Below are 20,131 nucleotides of genomic sequence, written 5' to 3' on the forward strand. Positions count from 1 at the left end.
TGTTTCCTCCGCTGGCACTGTTGCCCAGAGTGTTACGCAAAATCAGGACCGACTGCCGCCGCGCCATCCTCGTCGCTCCAGACTGGCCGAGGAGGTCGTGGTACCCGGATCGGTGGCATCTCACGGTTGGCCAACCGTGGGCACTACCAGACCGACCAGACTTGCTGTCTCAAGGGCCGTTTTTCCATCTGAATTGTGCGGCCCTCAACCTGACTGTGTAGCCATTGAGTCCTGGATCTTAGCGTCTTCAGGATTATCTCAAGAGGTCATTGCCACTATGAGACAGGCTAGGAAACCAACGTCCGCCAAGATCTACCACAGGACGTGGAAAATATTCCTGTCATGGTGCTCTGATCAGGGTCCTTCTCCCTGGCCATTTGCCTTGCCCACTTTTCTGTCCTTTCTTCAGTCCGGATTGGAAAAGGGTTTGTCGCTTGGCTCCCTTAAGGGACAAGTCTCTGCGGTCTGTGTTTTTTTTTTTTCAGAAGCGCTTGGCCAGAATTCCACAGGTACGCACGTTCCTGCAGGGGGTTTGTCACATCGTCCCTCCTTACAAACGTCCGTTGGAACCCTGGGTTCTGAACAGGGTGCTGATGGTTCTTCAGAAACCACCGTTCGAGCCAATAAGGGATATTTCTCTCACACGCCTTTCGCAGAAAGTGGTTTTCCTAGTAGCAGTCACTTCACTTCGGAGAGTGTCTGAGCTAGCAGCATTGTCATGCAAAGCCCCTTTCCTGGTGTTTCACCAGGACAAGGTGGTTCTGCGTCCGGTTCCGGAATTTTTACCTAAGGTGGTATTCCCTTTTCATCTCAATCAGGATATCTCCTTACCCTCTTTTTGCCCTCATCCAATTCACCAATGTGAAAAGGATTTGCACTTGTTAGATCTGGTGAGAGCACTCAGACTCTACATTTCTCGTACGGCGCCCCTGCGCCGCTCGGATGCACTCTTTGTCCTTGTCGCTAGCCAGCGTAAAGGGTCACAGGCTTCCAAATCAACCCTGGCTCGGTGGATCAAGGAAACAATTCTCGAAGCTTACCGTTCTGCTGGGCTTCCGGTTGCCTTAGGGCTGAAGGCCCATTCTACCAGAGCCGTGGGTGCGTCCTGGGCTTTGAGGCACCAGGCTACGGCTCAACAGGTGTGTCAGGCGGCTACCTGGTCGAGCCTGCACACTTTCACGAAACACTATCAGGTGCATACCTATGCTTCGGCGGATGCCAGCCTAGGTAGGCGAGTCCTTCAGGCGGCGGTTGCCCACCTGTAGGACGGAGCCGTTACGGCTCTATTATGAGGTATTATTTACCCACCCAGGGACTGCTTTTGGACGTCCCAATTGTCTGGGTCTCCCAATGGAGCGCCAAAGAAGAAGGGAATTTTGTTTACTTACCGTAAATTCCTTTTCTTCTAGCTCCAATTGGGAGACCCAGCACCCGCCCCTGTTTTTTTGTGTACACATGTTGTTCATGTTGAATGGTTTCAGTTCTCCGATATTCCTTCGGATTGAATTTACTTTAAACCAGTTTATAATTTTTTTCCTCCTTCTTGCTTTTGCACCAAAACTGAGGAGCCCGTGGGAGCACGGGGGGTGTATACGCAGAAGGGGAGGGGCTTTACACTTTTAGTGTAATACTTTGTGCGGCCTCCGGAGGCATAGCCTATACACCCAATTGTCTGGGTCTCCCAATTGGAGCTAGAAGAAAAGGAATTTACGGTAAGTAAACAAAATTCCCTTCTTTCTTTTTAAGCAGCACCTGTTCTGCATTCTATAAAATTGCACGTGACCCCCCCTTCCCCGTAGACCCCAAAAATACCTTTATAAAATCTCCTTGCTCTGTATGTAAATTGTCCGGTCCGATGGGCGTCCTTATCTGCGCCTCCTGTCCCTCCTTTCAGCCTCCTCCTGTGCTGATTGACGTGGATGACATCTTGGACGTCATCCACATCACCAGGCATATTCCTGGTGTGCGCGGGCATATTCCTGGGGTGCGCGGGCATATTCCTGGGGTGCGCGGGCATATTCCTGGGGTGCGCGGGCGCACTTCGCTCTGCCCTATTGTGGGCAGAGCTAAAAAGATATGTGCGCCTGCACGAACCGGCGAGTTTTCTGCAAGATTTTGACCGATGCTGTGGATGACTTCACCCGCTTCATTAACATCGCCAGGCAAAATCTCATGCCTGCGTAGAAAACTCACTGGTTCGCACAGGCGCACCTATGTTTTAGGCTCTGCCCGCAACAGAACAGTGCGACGTGAGCCGGGAATATTTAGATTTTGCTCGCCTATGTGGATGGCGTCCGAGGCGTCATCCACGTCAGTCAGCACAGGAGGTGCAAATACGGATGCCCATCAGATTGGACAATTTATATACAGTGCGTGAGATGTTATAAAGTTTTCTTCAGCGCTCTATTGGGAGACCCAGACAATTGGGTGTATAGCTACTGCCTCCGGAGGTCACACAAAGTATTACACTAAAAAGTGTAAGGCCCCTCCCCTTCTGGCTATACACCCCCCGTGGGATCACGGGCTTACTCAGTTTTAGCTTTGTGTGCGAAGGAGGTCATACATCCACGCATAGCTCCACATTGTATAGTCTGCAGTAGCTGCTGACTATCTCGGATGGAAGAAAAGAGGACACATATAGTGTCCCCAGCATGCTCCCTTCTCACCAGATGGTGTTGCAAGGTTGAGGTACCTATTGCTGGTACAGAGGCCGGAGCCCCACATGCTGTTTTCCTTCCACATCCCCTTGGAGGGCCCTGTGGAAGTGGGATCTGTCGGCCTCCAAGCCCTGAGGCCGGGCTCCATCCACAGACCCAGAAGAACCTGATGGATGTGGAGCACGAGTACTATCAGGGACAAGGCCCTGCATCGGTCAGGTACTCGGTGTCTCCGGCAAGCACAGCACGCTCCGGGCTTGCTGGGCGTTATAGTGCGCCGGGGACATTAGTGATGGGCTTATGTTGCTGCAGCCATGGCTGAGCGACGGGTCATGTTTAGGAACTTGCGCCGACCGCTCATACGGCGGCGGCGCTGATGTGACTTGTAGTGCGCCGGGGACTTGGCGCCGACCGCGCTTTTACGGCGGGGGCGCCTGTAACTTTAGTCCCCGTCTTCTGAGGCCTGGCACCGCTTCGTTCCCGCCCCCAGCCCTGCCAGTCAGAGGAGGGGCGGGACGCTGTACAGATCTCAGCGCAGGGAGCTGGAGTCTGCTTTGCATTCTCCAGCCCCCTCTCACTGAACACAGTGAGATGCCGGGTTCCCGCTCTTGGCTGGGGCTCGCCCACGGCCCGCCCCTCTGCACAGGACGTGGAAGAGAAGCCGGCAGCCATTATGGTTTCCACTCTGGGAGAACGGAACCAGGCACAGGTTTTTGAGCGACCTCATACTCGCGCTGGGCGGGCGATAGGCAGTACTGGTCCCACTAATACTGAAGTGGGCTTTTGAACTGTGTGCGGATATGCGATGCAGCACTGTACTGTCGCTATTCTGGGCATACTCTCCTAGATGGCTAGACAAGTGTTCAATGATTAGTCTGCAGTGTTTGTTGGCAGATTTGGCAACAGCAAAGTGCCAAGGCACAAGCTTTCATTGCCGCTTCGTTTGCAGGTGCTGCAATTGGGTTTATTGTCATGCTATACATGCACTATATGTCGTTTTTCTTGGCTAATGCACCTAGTTAAACAGACAATAGCAGCAGTAAGGCAAGGCTGCCAAGGCACGGGCTCTCAATGCTGCTTGATTTGCTTGTACTGCAGTGTTTTTCTGTCATGCTTGTCTGCTATACATTTCCTGTATGTCGCTATCCTTGCCTCATGCTCCTAGTTAACTAGACAACAGCAGCAGTAGAGCAGTGGTGCCAAGGCACCAGCTTGCAAGGCTGCTGCATTTGCATGTGCTGGCAGTGTTTACTGTCATGTTTGTATGCGATACATTCACTGTATGTCGCTATCCTTGTCTCATACTCCTAGATATATAGACAATAGCAGCAGAAGGCCTAATGTGCTAAGCCACAAGTTTCAATGCTGCGTGTACTACATGTGCTGAAGTGTTTACTTGTACTTCAGGCTTGTATGCTATACATTCACTGTATGTCGCTATCCTTGTCTCATACTCCTAGATATATAGACAATAGCAGCAGAAGAGCTAATGTGCCAAGCCACAAGTTTTCAATGCTGCGGGTACTACAGGTGCTGAAGTGTTTACTTGTACTTCGTGCTTGAATGCTATACATTCACTGTATGTCGCTATCCTTGTCTCAAGCTCCTGGATAAATAGACAACAGCAGCAGAAGAGCTAATGTGCCAAGCCACAAGTTTTCAATGCTGCGTGTACTACATGAGCTGAAGTGTTTATTTGTACTTCATGCTTGTATGATTATTTACTGTACGGTCGCTATCCTAGGCTATGCACTTAGATAGCTAGACAACAACAGCAGAAAAAGAAAAGGCCAATGAGGACTTTATATGTTGCTTGTACTGCATGTAATACGAGTCTAGGACCCCAGTGCGGGCAATTGCTTGACCGGGGTTTTCGGCTATATGTGGTTAAAAGAACCACCTGTGCTTCCTGTCCAGAGACAGGGACGAAATTGCAGTTTCTTTCCGCTGTTATATTGGCTGTGACTATGGCTGACATCTTACAGTCTGGCAGCCCACGCAGACCTTGGGCAATATAGTTGCAATGCCCCTGGCCACCATGATTTGAGGAGCAGCTCAAGGCTCCAGGGTGGTTTTCACGCGTCCCAGGGGGCAGGCTCCGACACGGACGTCAGTTCAAGAGGGCCTAAGCAGGCTCGCTGGGAATAGCCCTCGACTCCATCAGTGAAAGAGTCAGCTTCACAGCAGGGGAGATCTCTTTTCTAATATCGCAAGCAATTGCGTACTCGTCTGGCCCTCTGATCCTAGAGATGCAGTCCAGAAACGCAACGCTTTTCACGATAAGCGTTCTCCGACCGTATTAATGAGACACTCTCCTCCCTGATTGGACAAGCGCTAGCCCAGGTCCAAATGTGGATCTCCCGATCTCCAGGCTTGCAGCTGGATCTATAGTTGTAGTGGTGGATGGGGCTTCACGTCAAAATGCCATTGACAGATAGATAGGTTCTGGCCGCAATCTGTCTATGAAGCTATCGGCAGGTCGGTTGCTCCGGCAGTCGCAGCCGTGAAGGCACTCCAAGCTATTTCAGATAGTGTTGCGCAGAGGGACGCTGTCACCGGTACATCTCGGTCTCAGCAGCGTCTGTAATCTCGCAATCGCCGCATGGCGAACCATGCTGTTAAGGCTGTCCGAGACTCTACGAGCCGGACGGCGGTGGCATCGGCCATCTCCGTATTTTTTACGCAGAGCCTAGTGGTTAACAGATTGGATCAGATGCTTCTTCCAACAAAGTGCTTAACCAGGTTGCCTTTATCTAGTGATAGTCTGTTGGTAAGGGTTGAATGAATTCATTCAACTGTCCAAAACGACTCAAAAGGCCCAGAAGGGCATAGATTCCTAGCAGGCTCAAGTACGCCCGGGGAAGGCAGCCGGAGGAATCGCTACCAAAGCGTTTTTTTTTTCTCATAATTTTCAGCCTTCTCACTCCGCAACCGCGGGGAGCAGACTCCCCCGCTTTAGCGACATTTACCTACCACAGGTCAAAGGCCGGTGAGAGAGAGTCAGTTTGTCTCAAACTACCTCTCCGACCGAGCCGAGGCTCTTCTGCAGGCAGGACGAGTGGTAATCCCTGTTCCTCTTCAGGAACCAGTTACGCCTTTTGCTTCGACCTGGTCGTGGTGCCAAGATAGGACGGCTCCTTCCGTCCCGTTCTGGAATTTAAACTGCTTAACAAGCACGTGACAACCAGGCGGTTCCGGAGGGAATCACTCCGCTCCGTCATTGCCTCACTGTCTCAAAGAGTTTTTCCTAACATCCATAGACATTAGGATGCTTATCTCCACGTGCCGATTGCTCCAAGGCACCGGCGTTGGCTACGGGCATATTTTGTTTTGTAGCCCTACCCTTCGGCTGGCGACAGCCCCACGGGTTTTTCACCAAGTTCATGGCAGCAGTGGGAGCAGTCCCGCGCTCTTACGGTCACTCTGTGATCCCTTTCTTGGACAATCTACTTGTCAAGGCACTCTCTTTTAGAAGCATGCCAACACAACCTGAACATGGCGCTGGACCCTTCCCAGAGTTTCGGGGAGGTCTTTGACTTCTTCTAAGTTGAACCCAATCGCTGGCATATCTTGGCATAGAGTTTTCACACTCTCTCAGTGATAGTGAATTCCGCTGGACAAACAGCGTTCACTACAGACGAGGGTGCAGTCTCTCCTTCAAGGAGGCGCCTCATCCAGAGGCGAGCCTTTTCACGCAGTTTCATCTGCGTCCGCATCATTAGAAGATTCTTCGCTAAGGGGAAGGAAGTCGATGTTCCTACACAGTAACGTCCCCCTTTCACAGACGGTCAAAGACCGTCTTCAGAGGAGTCCACTCTTCAACTCGGTGGTCTAGAGCTCTGGGCAGTGTATCTTGCACTGCAAGCTTTCCTGCAGTGGCTGGAATGCAATCAGAACCGAATTCAGTCGGACTATCCACAGCGGTGGCGTACACATTCCGGACGTACAACACTAGGAAGCAAGTCTTCCTCAGTCGCGAGGACGTGGACGCAGGGGAATGGGACCTGCTCCCGTTTGGCTTCAAGAAATCGGTAGCCGCGGGATGAGGACGGACGTCGACATCATGGCGTCTCGGCAACTACAAGGTCTCGATTTTCATGGCGGGAGCTCTGGCGACAGGCGCCTTGGCTCAAGATTGGTCGCAGTTCCAGCTTCCGATTGCTGCCGCACTATTCTCGTCGCCCCAGACTGGCCGAGGAGGTTGTGGTACCGAGATCTGTGGCATCTCACCGTCAGTCGACAGTGAGCATTACGTCAGGGTCACAATGAGACGGGCTCGCCAGCCGCGGTTTGCCAAGATATTCCACAACTCGTGGAAGATATTCTTATCTTGGTGTTTTGCTCAGGGAGTGTATCCCTGGCCATCGGCTTTGCCTACTTTGCCTGCCCTCCTGCACTCTGGTCGGGAAAACGGTTGGTCGCTCGGCTCCCTTTAAGGGCAAGTCTCGGCACTATCCGTGTTGTTTCAGAAGCGTCTAGCACGTCTTCCTAAGGTGCGCACGTGGCTACAGGGAGTGTCATATTGTGCCCCCGTACGAGCGGCCGTTAGATCCATGGGATCTGAACGAGGTACTCGTTGCTCTCCAGAAGCCGCCTTTCGAGCCTCTGATGGGAGTTTCCCCTTTCTCGCCTGTCACAGAAAGTGGCTTTTCTAGGGCGATCACGTTTCTTCGGCGAGTGTATGAGCTGGCAGCTCTGTCATATCAGGCTCCCTTCCTGGTGTTTCACCAGGACTAGGTAGTGTTGCGCTCCATTCAGGAGTTTCTCCCTAAGGTAGTATCCGCGTTTCAGCTTAATCAGGATATATCATTACCTTCATTTTGTCCTCATCCGACTCACCGGTTTGAAACGGGTTTACATTTGTTAGATCTGGTCAGAGGACTCAGAATCTACTTTTCCCGCACGGCGCCTATGCGCCGATCTGATGCACTGTTTGTCCTTGTCGCTGGCACGCGCAAGGGATTGCAGGCTTCTAAAGCCAACATGGCTCGATGGCTCAAAGAACCAATTCTTGAAGCCTACCGTTCTGCTGAGCTTCCGGTTCCATCAGGGCTGAAGGCCCATTCAACCAGAGCCGTGGGTGTGTCCTGGGCATTACGCCACCAGGCTACGGCTCAACAGGTGTGCCAGGCGGCTACCTGGTCGAGTCTGCACATTTTCACCAAACATTATCAGGTGCATACCTATGCTTCGGCGGATGCCGGCCTAGGTAGAAGAGTACTGCAGGCGGCAGTGGCCTCCCCGTAGGGGAGCGCTGTCTTGCAGCCCTATCAAGAGGTATTTATTTACCCACCCAGGGACAGCTTTTGAACGTCCCAATTGTCTGGGTCTCCCAATAGAGCGCTGAAGAAGAAGGGAATTTTGTACTTACCGTAAATTCCTTTTCTTCTAGCTCTTATTGGGAGACCCAGCACCCGCCCTGTTGTCCTTCGGGATTCTTGGTTTGTTGCGGGTACACATGTTATTCATGTTGAACGGTTTGCAGTTCTCCGATGTTATTCGGAGTGAATTTGTTTAAACCAGTTATTGGCTTTCCTCCTTCTTGCTTTGGCACTAAAACTGAGTAAGCCCGTGATCCCACGGGGGGTGTATAGCCAGAAGGGGAGGGGCCTTACACTTTTTAGTGTAATACTTTGTGTGACCTCCGGAGGCAGTAGCTATACACCCAATTGTCTGGGTCTCCCAATAAGAGCTAGAAGAAAAGGAATTTACGGTAAGTACAAAATTCCCTTCATTTATACGGTGTCGGGGGGGTGGGTAACATGCACCTTTTAGAATGCAGCACAGGCGCTGCTAAAGGCGCTAGTTTTAGTTTAGAAGGCCAAAATCTAGTGACAGGTTCCCTTTAAGACGACAGCCTTGGGGCGCATCTTTCTGCAGTTTGCTCTCTCTATCCAATATATCAAATTTGTTTTCTTTATCGTTCCTATGGGAGACCCAGACATTGGGTGTTTAGCTTCTGCCTCCGGAGGACACACAAAGTACTACACTAAAAAGTGTAGCTCCTCCCTCTGAGCTTATACACCCCCCTGGAGAACCAGATCTAGCCAGTTCATTGCTTTGTGTTCAGGAGGCATACATCCACACATGCATTCTCATCTGATTTTTCATTTTTGGAAAGAGTTTGAAGAAAAGCGGGTCCAAGTCTGGATCCCTGGCATGTCCCTTCTCACCCCACTGTGTCGGCGGTGCTGTTAAGGTTGATTTACAAGGCTGGAGCCTTACATGCCGCGCTCCTTCACCATCCCTCGGGCTCTGGCTTGAAGTGGGAGCCAGCACGGTTCTCCATGCTTGGCAGGAGACCGGTCTCCATCCGCAGCCCTTCAGGATCCTGCTGGACGGAGCACTCATCCCCAGGGACTTGGAACCCTGCGTCTCAGCAAGCTAAGTACCTTAGACGTTTATATTCTGGGGGTCCCTCTACTTTATTATGGTGGGAGAGTGTGCTGAGTGAGTTTTCTGACATTTCCGGACGGTTCTCTGGCTGTCGCCTGAGAACCGCGCCGACGGTGCCTGCGCGCCGGCCGCACCGCTCAAATTTAGGCCCCGGCTTTGCCGGAGGCCTACTTTCGGTTTCACTGCCCTCGCGTGTCATTCATGCAGAGGGACAGCACGGCTCCGCCGAGCGGCCGTTCTGCACAGGGGAGAGACACTCCTCACTGGGTACATGTCTCCTCCCCTGTAGGTCTCTTTGGCCCTCCAGATCCCGCTTTCAGAGTAGATCCCGCCCCCTCTCCTCGCTCCGGCGCCATTTTATCAGCGTTTTCTCTGCGATCAGCACTGGCTGCAGCATCCCTGCTGAGGTGCTTGGGGGTCTGGGCTTTGGGATCTGGAGGGCACACAACACCGCTCCAGCGGTCTGGTAAGCCACAACCTCTGTTGTGGGCCTCTGTATATACTCTCTGGGGGTCATTCTGGCTCAGAGCCCTCACTCCAGCAGCATGTCTCACACGAGGAGCAAGGCTTCAAAGCTATATTCAGTATGCACTGCATGTAAGCTCGTGCTGCCTGAACCGAGCACCTTCCCACATTGTGATGCCTGCTCTAACCTGACGATGCCTCAGCCTGGAGTCTCACCCCCAGTGGTCTCTCCGGCTGCTCCGGCTCCTGTGGCTGAACCCCCGGCTTGGGTAGAATCCCTATCTAGGTCAATCTCCCAGTCTTTTGCCGACTCCATGGGACAGCTGTCCCGGACTTTGCTGAACATGCATCAGCCCCCTTCACAGGGTGCCTCTGCTGCTAGGGCTCTCTCAGCGGAGCTCACAGAGGATTCATCATCTGGTCCCAGACCCCGTCCTCCTGAGAAGAGACGCAGGGCTCTCTCCCCTTCCTCGTCCCGCGGCTCTGTTTCAGAAGCTGACTCGCAGGACGAGGAGGATGCCTTTACAGGGGGCTCGAAGGCTACCTCCATGTGCCCCATTGATCTGCCCGAAAGTGACTCAGATGTTAGTGATTTGATTGCGTCCATTAATTCTGTACTGGACCTCAATCCGCCAGTATCAGAGGAGCAACCCTCTCTGGCAGAAAAGCACCAGTTTACCTTGCCTAAGAGGACAAAGAGTGTGTTCTTTAACCACTCCAGTTTTCAGGCCGCTGTGATCAAGCCCAGGGCCTGTCCTGACAAACGCTTCCCAAAGCATGGTTCTGATGACCGTTTTCCCTTTCCACCTGAGGTGGTCAAGGAGTGGGCTCATTCACCAAAGGTAGACCCTCCAGTGTCTAGACTCTCAGCCCGGACCGTTGTATCAGTGGCTGATGGCACCTCTCTTAAGGATTCCACTGACCGCCAGGTTGACCTTCTGGCCAAATCTGTATATGAGGCGGCAGGGGCCTCGTTCTCCCCATCTTTTGCAGCAGTGTGGGCTCTCAAAGCCATCTCTGCTTCTCTAGAGGAGATGCTTTCCCTCTCCAGGGAATCTATGCCCGAAATGGTTGCCTTAACGTCCCAAGCTTCCGCTTTTTCATCCTATGCCATGTCTGCCATGCTGGATGCTCCTCACCGCACTGCGGTGGCTTCGGCTAATTCCCTCGCTATCCGCAGGATCTTGTGGCTTCGAGAGTGGAAGGCAGATGCTTCTTCAAAGAAGTACCTTGCTGGGCTCCCTTTTGCTGGGTCCAGGCTATTCGGTGAACAACTGGATGAAATTATTAAGGAAGCTACTGGCGGGAAGAGTACTTCCATGCCACAAACCAAAACCAGGAAACCTGTCCAGGGTAGGAACCAGTCGAGGTTTCGTTCCTTTCGTTCCTCCAACTGGTCGTCCTCTAAGCCCTCTGCCTCGTCCGCTAACTCAGCCAAGGACCAGAAATCCAACTGGCGCACAAAGGCGCGTCCACAGAAGACCGCAGGAGCTGCTGCCACTAAGGCAGCCTCCTCTTGACTATCTGTCCGCGCCAGCAACGTCCTTAGTCGGTGGCAGGCTCTCCCACTTTGGCGACGCGTGGTTTCAACACGTCTCCGATCAGTGGGTGCGGGATATCATCTCCCACGGCTACAGGATAGAATTCTCTTCCAGCCCGCCAAACAGATTTTTTTCTGTCAACTCCCCCCCTCCCCCCCCCCCCCCCCTGTTCCAAGGCTGCCGCCTTCTCTCAGGCCGTGGCATCCTTGCAGGCCAACAGAGTAATTGTATCGGTTCCCGCCCGGGAACGGTTCAGAGGTTTCTACTCAAATTTCTTCCTAGTCCCCAAAAAGGACGGTTCCTTCCGGCCCATCCTGGATCTCAAGCTTCTCAACAAGCATGTTCAGGTGCGGCACTTTCGCATGGAGTCTCTGCGATCAGTCATTGCCTCAATGACCCAAGGGGATTTCCTGGCATCCATCGACATCAGAGATGCCTATCTGCATGTGCCAATTGCAGTTTCTCACCAGCGTTGGCTACGTTTTGCAATAGGAGAAGATCATTTCCAATTCGTGGCTCTCCCCTTCGGGTTAGCCACGGCCCCTCGGGTATTCACCAAGGTCATGGCGTCAGTGATTGCGGTTCTGCACCTCCAGGGGTTGGCAGTGATTCCTTACCTGGACGACCTTCTAGTCAAGGCTTCATCCAGCGCAGACTGTCAGCAGAGTGTCTCGCTCACTCTCGCCACTCTAGCACAATTCGGGTGGCTGGTCAATCTGCCCAAATCCACTCTGACTCCGACCCAGAGGCTCACGTACCTAGGGATGCAGTTCGAGACTCTGCCGGCACTTGTGAAGTTGCCCTTGATCAAACAGCAGTCCCTCCAACTGGCGGTGCGCTCTCTGCTGAGGCCCCGCCGTTATTCCATCAGGCACCTGATGCAGGTGCTGGGTCAGATGGTGGCGTCAATGGAGGCTGTTCCCTTTGCCCAGTTCCATCTGCGTCCTCTGCAGCTGGACATTCTCCACTGTTGGGACAAGCGGCCTTCCTCCTTGCACAGGTTAGTGGCTCTGTCGCCACAGACCAGGAGCTCTCTTCAGTGGTGGCTTTGGCCCCTCTCTCTGTCTCAGGGACGCTCCTTCCTGGCTCCGTCCTGGGTGGTCCTCCCCACGGATGCCAGTCTATCCGGCTGGGGAGCGGTATGTCTCCACCACCGAGCACAGGGCACTTGGACTCCGTCCGAGTCAGCCCTCTCGATCAATGTGCTGGAAACCAGAGCCGTGCTCCTGGCTCTCCTAGCTTTTCACCACCTATTGGCGGGCAAGCACATCCGAGTCCAGTCAGACAACGCGACAGCGGTTGCCTGCATCAATCACCAAGGCGTGACACGCAGCCGCCTGACAATGTTGGAGGTACAACGTATCCTTCAATGGACGGAGGACTCAAAGTCCACCATATCCGCAGTCCACATCCCAGGCGTGGAAAACTGGGAGGCAGATTATCTCAGCCGTCAAACCGTGGACGGTGGCGAGTGGTCCCTGCACCCGGCAGTGTTTCAGTCAATCTGCCGCAAGTGGGGCACTCCGGACGTGGACCTAATGGCATCCCGTCACAACAACAAGGTTCCGGTTTACGTGGCTCGCTCCCACGATCCTCAGGCCTTCGCAGCAGACGCTCTGGTTCAAGACTGGTCCCAGTTTCGTCTGTCCTACGTGTTTCCCCCTCTAGCTCTCTTGCCCAGAGTCCTGCGCAAGATCAGAATGGAGGGCCGTCGGGTCATCCTCATTGCTCCGGACTGACCCAGGCGAGCTTGGTACCCAGACCTGCTCCATCTGTCCGTAGAGGTGCCGTGGCATCTTCCGGACCGTCCAGACCTTCTCTCACAAGGTCCGTTTTTCCGCCAGAATTCTGCGGCTCTCAGATTGACGGCGTGGCTCTTGAGTCCTGGATCTTGACGGCTTCTGGTATTCCTCCTGAAGTCATTTCCACTATGACTCGGACCCGTAAGTCTTCCTCGGCCAAAATCTATCACAGGACTTGGAACATTTTCCTGTCCTGGTGTCGCTCTACCGACCATCCTCCTTGGCCTTTTTCCTTGCCGACCCTTCTGTCTTTTCTACAGTCCGGTCTGCAGCTAAGACTGTCCCTCAATTCTCTCAAGGGACAGGTCTCGGCTCTGTCAGTGTTGTTCCAGCGGCGTATCGCCCGGCTGGCTCAGGTCCGCACCTTCATGCAGGGCACGTCTCACATCATTCCGCCTTACCGGCGGCCCTTGGATCCCTGGGACCTCAATTTGGTCCTCACGGCCTTGCAGAAACCCCCCTTTGAGCCTCTTAGGGAGGTTTCTTTGTTTCGTCTTTCACAGAAAGTGGTCTTTCTAGTGGCTATAACTTCCCTCAGGAGAGTCTCTGATTTGGCCGCGCTCTCTTCGGAGTCACCTTTTTTTGGTTTTTCATCAAGACAAGGTGGTTCTCCGTCCGACTCCAGACTTTCTCCCTAAGGTGGTTTCTCCTTTCCACCTTAACCAGGACATTACCCTGCCTTCCTTTTGTCCGGCTCCTGTTCATCGCTTTGAAAAAGCGCTGCATACTCTAGATCTGGTGTGTGCTCTCCGGACCTATGTGTCTCGCACCGCTGCGCTTAGGCGGTGCACCTCTCTTTTTGTGCTAACCACAGGTCAGCGCAAGGGCCTCCCTGCTTCTAAGACGACCTTAGCCCGTTGGATTAGATCTACCATTTCGGATGCCTACCAGAGTACTCAGTTGCCTCCCCCGCCGGGGATCAAGGCACACTCGACCAGAGCTGTCGGTGCCTCTTGGGCTTTCAGGCACCAGGCTACGGCTCAGCAAGTCTGTCAGGCTGCCACTTGGACTAGCCTGCACACCTTTTCAAAGCACTACCAAGTGCATGCTCATGCTTCGGCAGATGCGAGCTTGGGCAGACGCATCCTTCAGGCGGCTGTCGCCCATTTGTGAAGTTAGGCTCTGCCTACTTCTCAGTTTCTGTTTATTCCCACCCAGGGACAGCTTTGAGACGTCCCAATGTCTGGGTCTCCCAAAGGAACGATAAAGAAAAAGAGAATTTTGTTACTTACCGTAAATTCTTTTTCTTATAGTTCCGTATTGGGAGACCCAGCTCCCTCCTTGTTGCCTGTTGGCAGTTTCTTGTTCCGTGTGTTATCACCGGCTGTTGTCGTGGACAGAGTCTCCGGTTGTTCCGTTCTTGCTCTGTTTTTACTTGTGGGTGGCTATTCTCCTTCAGCTTTTGCACTAAACTGGCTAGATCTGGTTCTCCAGGGGGTGTATAAGCTCAGAGGGAGGAGCTACACTTTTTAGTGTAGTACTTTGTGTGTCCTCCGGAGGCAGAAGCTAAACACCCAATGTCTGGGTCTCCCAATACGGAACTATAAGAAAAAGAATTTACGGTAAGTAACAAAATTCTCTTTTTTGAGACTGGCGAGCGCTGTGCTCCATAGAAATTGGATAGGGCGACATGGCACATGAGCGACCTGCCCTCCTTTCGGTTGAGGTTCAACATCCACCGAATTGGTGGTGGCCCTAGCAATCGGACCCTTATTCTCTATCCCGTGTTTTAAAATTATCAGTAGTTTTCTCGTTTGTTGGAAGTTATAGTGAGGGCTGAACTAAAACGATCATTATTAAAGCCTTATTCATTTTCAATGTAATAGAACTGTGTTTTCTATACCAGGGGTTACCAACACCGCAGGAATAAAGTCGCCCATCACCATCTTCACCACTAAAATGGTGACATCAGGCACAGGAACTCCAGCCAAAATAATAACCGCGGTTCCCAAGCTCACAACAGGTCACGGTCCACAGGGATTAACCCAGGTCTGTATGAACAACGTAAGCTGTAAGGTGGTGGTGGTGTTTAGTCTATATCCTAAATATGTCATTTATGTTAACAGGTAGTTTTGAAGGGGGCGCCTGGTCAGCCCGGTACTATCCTCCGAACTGTCCCTATGGGTGGCGTCCGACTAGTCACCCCTGTGACTGTATCAGCCGTCAAACCTACCGTAACAACTCTGGTTGTTAAGGGTACTACAGGTGAGTTAAAAATTTGGGATTAGGGGGTGAAATTTGTGTCCACTACTAAATTCTTATTTGCCTATTCTGCTACGAGTTTTCTTTATTTCGGGAGTGTCATGATGTCTTTTTGTTTTCACATTTCTTAATGGGAATCTGTCATCGGCTTTCTGCTACCGCCATCTGTGGGAGTATGATGTAGGTGCAGAGACCCTGATTCCAATGATGTCACTTACTGCTCTGCGTTCTGAAGTTTACATCCCGGTTTTCTCTGCTTCTGATCTAGCAGTTCTGTGAATGCTGAGTCCTCTGTAACCAGGCCCACACCACTGATTAGCAGCTTTATGTACTCTGTGTATAGGCAGAAAGCTACCAATCAGGCATAGGGGCAGGGGTATATGCAGAGCAGAAGGACTATCTTGCACGAGACACCCAGTCGTGTAGTGATAATATCCTGCTGATAAAACACTGATTTTATTAAAGCAACAGCCCAGTAAGTGACACATCCCTAGAATCAGGGTCTCAGCCCCTACGTCATGCTGCTCTTAAATTACATAGCAAAATAACTTTTTAATGCTTTGCTTTCTCCTTTAACCAGGGATGACCTCTTTGGGCACAGTCACAGGAACAGTCTCGTCAAGCCTGTCAGGAGGTGGTGTACATAACACCGCGTCCCTTGCGACGCCAATAAATACTTTAGGAACCATCGCAACCCTTTCTAGTCAAGTGATAAATCCTGGAGCCATCACCATGTCTGCGGCACAAACCTCTCTCACTGCAGCCTCGGGGCTGAGCACCCCAACAATCACTATGCAGGTATGGAGCACAAATATATATATTATATATTATATTTTATATTTCTTCGGCGCTCTATTGGGAGACCCAGACGATTGGGTGTATAGCTACTGCCTCCGGAGGCCACACAAAGCATTACACTAAAAAGTGTAAGGCCCCTCCCCTTCTGGCTATACACCCCCCATGGGATCACGGGCTTACTCAGTTTTCAAGCTTTGTGTGTGAAGGAGGTCATACATCCACGCATAGCTCCACTGTTTGTAGTCAGCAGTAGCTGCTGACTATATCGGATGGAAGAAAAGAGGGCCCATATAGGGCCCCCAGCATGCTCCCTTCTCACCCGTGGTGGTGCTTGTAAGGTTGAGGTACCTATTGCTGGTACAGAGGCTGGAGCCCACATGCTGTTTTCCTTCCACATCCCCTGGAGGGCTCTGTGGAAGTGGGATCTTGCCGACCTTCAAGCCCTGAGGCCGGGCTCCATCCACAGACCCAGAGAACCTGCTGGATGAGGAGCACGAGTACAGTCAGGGACATGGCCCTGCATCTTTCAGGTACTCGGTGTCCCTGGCACGCACGGACACACTCAGGACTTGCTGAGTGTTGTAGTGCGCCGGGGACAGTAGCGCTGTGCGCTGGGGTTAGGTCACTGCAGCTTTGCTGAGTGACGTTTTCATGGTGGGAACTACTGCGCCGACCGCTCCTGGAGCGGCGGCGCAACTGCGACCTGTAGTGCGCCGGGGACTTCGCGCCGACCGCGCTTTTACGGCGGCGGCGCTTCTAACTATAGTCCCCGGTTTCTGCGGCCTAGCGCCGTTTTGTTCCCGCCCCCACCCTGTCACTCAGGGTAGGGGAGAGACGCTGCTCAATAGGCAGCGCCGAGGGCTGGAGCCTTATTTACATGCTCCAGCCCTCTCACTAGGCACAGGGGAACGCAGGCTTCCCGCTCTTTGTCTGTGCACGCCCAGGGCCCGCCCCCCTCCCTTCACAGAACGCCGGCAGCCATTACACATGCAGTCTGGCTGGGGAAAGGCAGCAGGCTCTGGGAGACCCAGACTGGAGGGATTTCTGGCGACCACACACCCGCTCTTCAGCGGGCGGTAAGCAGCGCTTCAGCGCTGGCCCCACTAGTGCCTCAGTGATATATTAGTGTACTTGGTACCATATATATATATATATATATATAATTATTATATAGTTGCACTGTAAGGTCGCTTCTTGGCTGGATACCCTGTATTGCTCTGAGGAGACAGCAACATGTCATCCGCAAAACGCAAGGGTGCCAAGGCACGGGCTGTGTACATTACTTGTACTGCATGTGGGGTTGATCTACCGGCAGGCTCCAACGACTCCCATTGTGTGCAATGTTCAGTCCCAGTGGCACTTCGTCAGCCAGAGCCTATGGTGGTGGTAGCCCAGGCAGAGCCGCCTGTGAATCCTGCCCCGGTGACAGGGACAGACTTTGCAGTTTTTGCTGATAAGATGTCTGTGACTATGACAAAAATCCTGGAGACCTTGCAGTCCAGGCCAGTTATACAAGCCATAGACACTGCTATGCCCTTGCTCCCAGGTCCCCCTCAGTTGGAACTAATCCGTACTTCAAGGGGGTCCCAGGCATCACAGGCTGAAATGTCTGACTCAGATGACAGCCCCAGTCACCCTAAGCGAGCTCGCTGGGAAAGACCCTCGACGTCATCACACTGCTCAGGGTCTCAGCGAGGAGAGTCTCTCTGTGAGGAATCTGAGGACGGGGATCAGGATTCTAACCCTGAAACCCCTCTCAATCTGGATGCCCCTGATGGGGACGCCATGGTTAATGACCTTATATCGGCCATCAATAGACTGTTGGATATTTCTCCCCCAGCTCCTTCAGCAGAGGAGGCAGCTGCCCAGCAGGAGAAATTCCATTTCCTATATCCCAAGCGTAAATTAAGTGCTTTTTTGGACCACTCTGACTTCAGAGAATCAATCCAGAAACACGACGCTCATCCAGACAAGCGTTTCTCTAAACGTTCCAAGGATACCCGTTATCCTTTTCCCCCTGACGTGGCCAAACGCTGGACCCACTGTCCAAAGGTGGATCCACCAATTTCCAAGCTGGCGGCTAGATCCATAGTCGCAGTAGAGGATGGCGCTTCACTTAAAGATGCCAACGACAGACAGATGGACCTTTGGTTGAAATCTGTCTATGAAGCTATTGGCGCGTCGTTTGCTCCAGCATTCGCGGCCGTGTGGGCACTCCAAGCTATTTCAGCTGGTTTAGCACAGGTGGATGCTATCATGCATCCAGCAGTGCCGCAAGTGGCGTCCCTAACTTCGCAAATGTCTGCGTTTGCAACCTATGCTATCAATGCTGTCCTTGAGTCTACAGGACGTACCTCTATGGCGTCCGCCAACTCGGTGGTTTTGCGCAGAGCCTTGTGGTTAAAGGACTGGAAAGCAGATGCTAGTTCCAAAAAATGCTTAACCAGCTTGCCATTATCTAGAGACAGACTGTTTGGTGAGCCATTGGCTGAAATCATTAAACAGTCCAAGGGTAAGGACTCTTCCTTACCACAGTCCAGACCAAGCAAGCCACAGCAGAAAAGGTGGCAGTCGAGGTTTCGGTCCTTTCGGGGTTCCGGCAAGGCCCAATTCTCCTCTTCCAAAGGGACTCAGAAGGAACACAGGAACTCAGATTCCTGGCGGCCTCACGCACGCCCCAGAAAACCAAATAGAGGAACCGCTTCCAAAGCGGCTACCTCATGACTTTCAGCCTCCGCCCTCCGCATCCTCGGTCGGTGGCAGGCTCTCCCGCTTTTGCGACATTTGGCTGTCTCAGGTCAAAGACCAATGGGTAACAGACATTTTGTCTCGCGGGTACAGAATCGAGTTCAACTCTCGGCCTCCACCTCGGTTCTTCAGAACCTCCCCACACCCCGACCGAGCAGATGCCCTACTGCAGGCGGTGGACTCTCTGAGAGCAGAAGGAGTGGTGATCCCGGTCCCCCCTCAGGAACGAGGGCAAGGTTTTTACTCCCATCTGTTTGTGGTTCCAAAAAAGGACGGCTCCTTCCGTCCTGTTCTGGACCTAAAACTGCTCAACAAGCACGTGAACGCAAGGCGGTTCCGGATGGAATCCCTCCGCTCCGTCATTGCCTCAATGTCTCGAGGAGACTTCCTTGCCTCAATAGACATCAAAGATGCCTATCTTCACGTGCCGATTGCTACGGAGCACCAACGTTTCCTACGTTTTGTGATAGGAGACGACCATCTTCAGTTCGTAGCTCTGCCATTCGGTCTGGCGACAGCCCCACGGGTTTTCACCAAGGTCATGGCGGCAGTGGTAGCGGTCTTGCACTCTCAGGGACACTCGGTGATCCCTTATCTGGACGATCTACTTGTCAAGGCACCCTCTCTCGAGGCATGCCAACTCAGCCTGAATATTACGCTGGATACTCTCCAGACTTTCGGGTGGATCATCAATTTTGCCAAGTCAAATCTGTCACCGACCCAATCACTAACATACCTTGGCATGGAGTTTCATACTCTATCAGCGATAGTGAAGCTTCCGCTGAACAAGCAGCGGTCACTACAGACAGGGGTGCAGTCTCTCCTTCAAGGCCAGTCGCACTCTTTAAGGCGCCTCATGCATTTCCTAGGGAAGATGGTGGCAGCCATGGAGGCAGTTCCCTTTGCGCAGTTTCATCTGCGTCCACTTCAATGGGACATTCTCCGCCAATGGGACGGGAAGTCATCGTCACTAGACAGGAAAGTCTCCCTTTCCCAGACGGCCAGGGACTCTCTGCAATGGTGGCTTCTTCCCACCTCGTTGTCTCAGGGAAGATCCTTCCTACCCCCATCCTGGGCAGTAGTCACGACAGATGCGAGTCTATCAGGGTGGGGAGCAGTTTTTCTCCACCACAGGGCTCAGGGGACATGGACTCAGCAGGAGTCCTCCCTTCAGATCAATGTCCTGGAACTCAGGGCAGTGTATCTTGCCCTCCTAGCCTTTCAGCAGTTGCTGGAAGGACGGCAAATCCGAGTCCAGTCGGACAACTCCACAGCGGTGGCTTACATCAACCACCAAGGAGGGACGCGCAGTCGGCAAGCCTTCCAGGAAGTCAGGCGGATTCTCACGTGGGTGGAGGACACAGCATCCACCATATCCGCGGTTCACATCCCAGGCGTAGAAAATTGGGAAGCGGACTTCCTCAGTCGCCAGGGTATGGACGCAGGAGAATGGTCCCTTCACCCGGAAGTGTTTCAGGAAATCTGTCGCCGCTGGGGGGTGCCGGACGTCGACCTAATGGCG

At 52.8% G+C, this 20,131-nt stretch overlaps 1 protein-coding gene across 2 annotated transcripts in view; it reads left to right on the forward strand.

Annotated features, from left to right (window-relative positions):
- The window catches only part of HCFC1 (host cell factor C1), a 218,525-nt gene that overhangs the window by 116,893 nt on the left and 81,501 nt on the right, over positions 1–20,131 (forward strand). For both annotated transcript variants that reach the window (XM_075324193.1, XM_075324195.1), the window contains exons 14-16: positions 14,708–14,850; positions 14,928–15,066; positions 15,644–15,861. In XM_075324193.1, the coding sequence (XP_075180308.1) occupies positions 14,708–14,850; positions 14,928–15,066; positions 15,644–15,861 (500 nt within the window). The remainder of the gene's footprint in view (positions 1–14,707; positions 14,851–14,927; positions 15,067–15,643; positions 15,862–20,131) is intronic.

Source organism: Anomaloglossus baeobatrachus, chromosome 9 (genome assembly GCF_048569485.1).
Source record: "Anomaloglossus baeobatrachus isolate aAnoBae1 chromosome 9, aAnoBae1.hap1, whole genome shotgun sequence".
Taxonomy (NCBI): Eukaryota; Metazoa; Chordata; class Amphibia; order Anura; family Aromobatidae; genus Anomaloglossus; species Anomaloglossus baeobatrachus.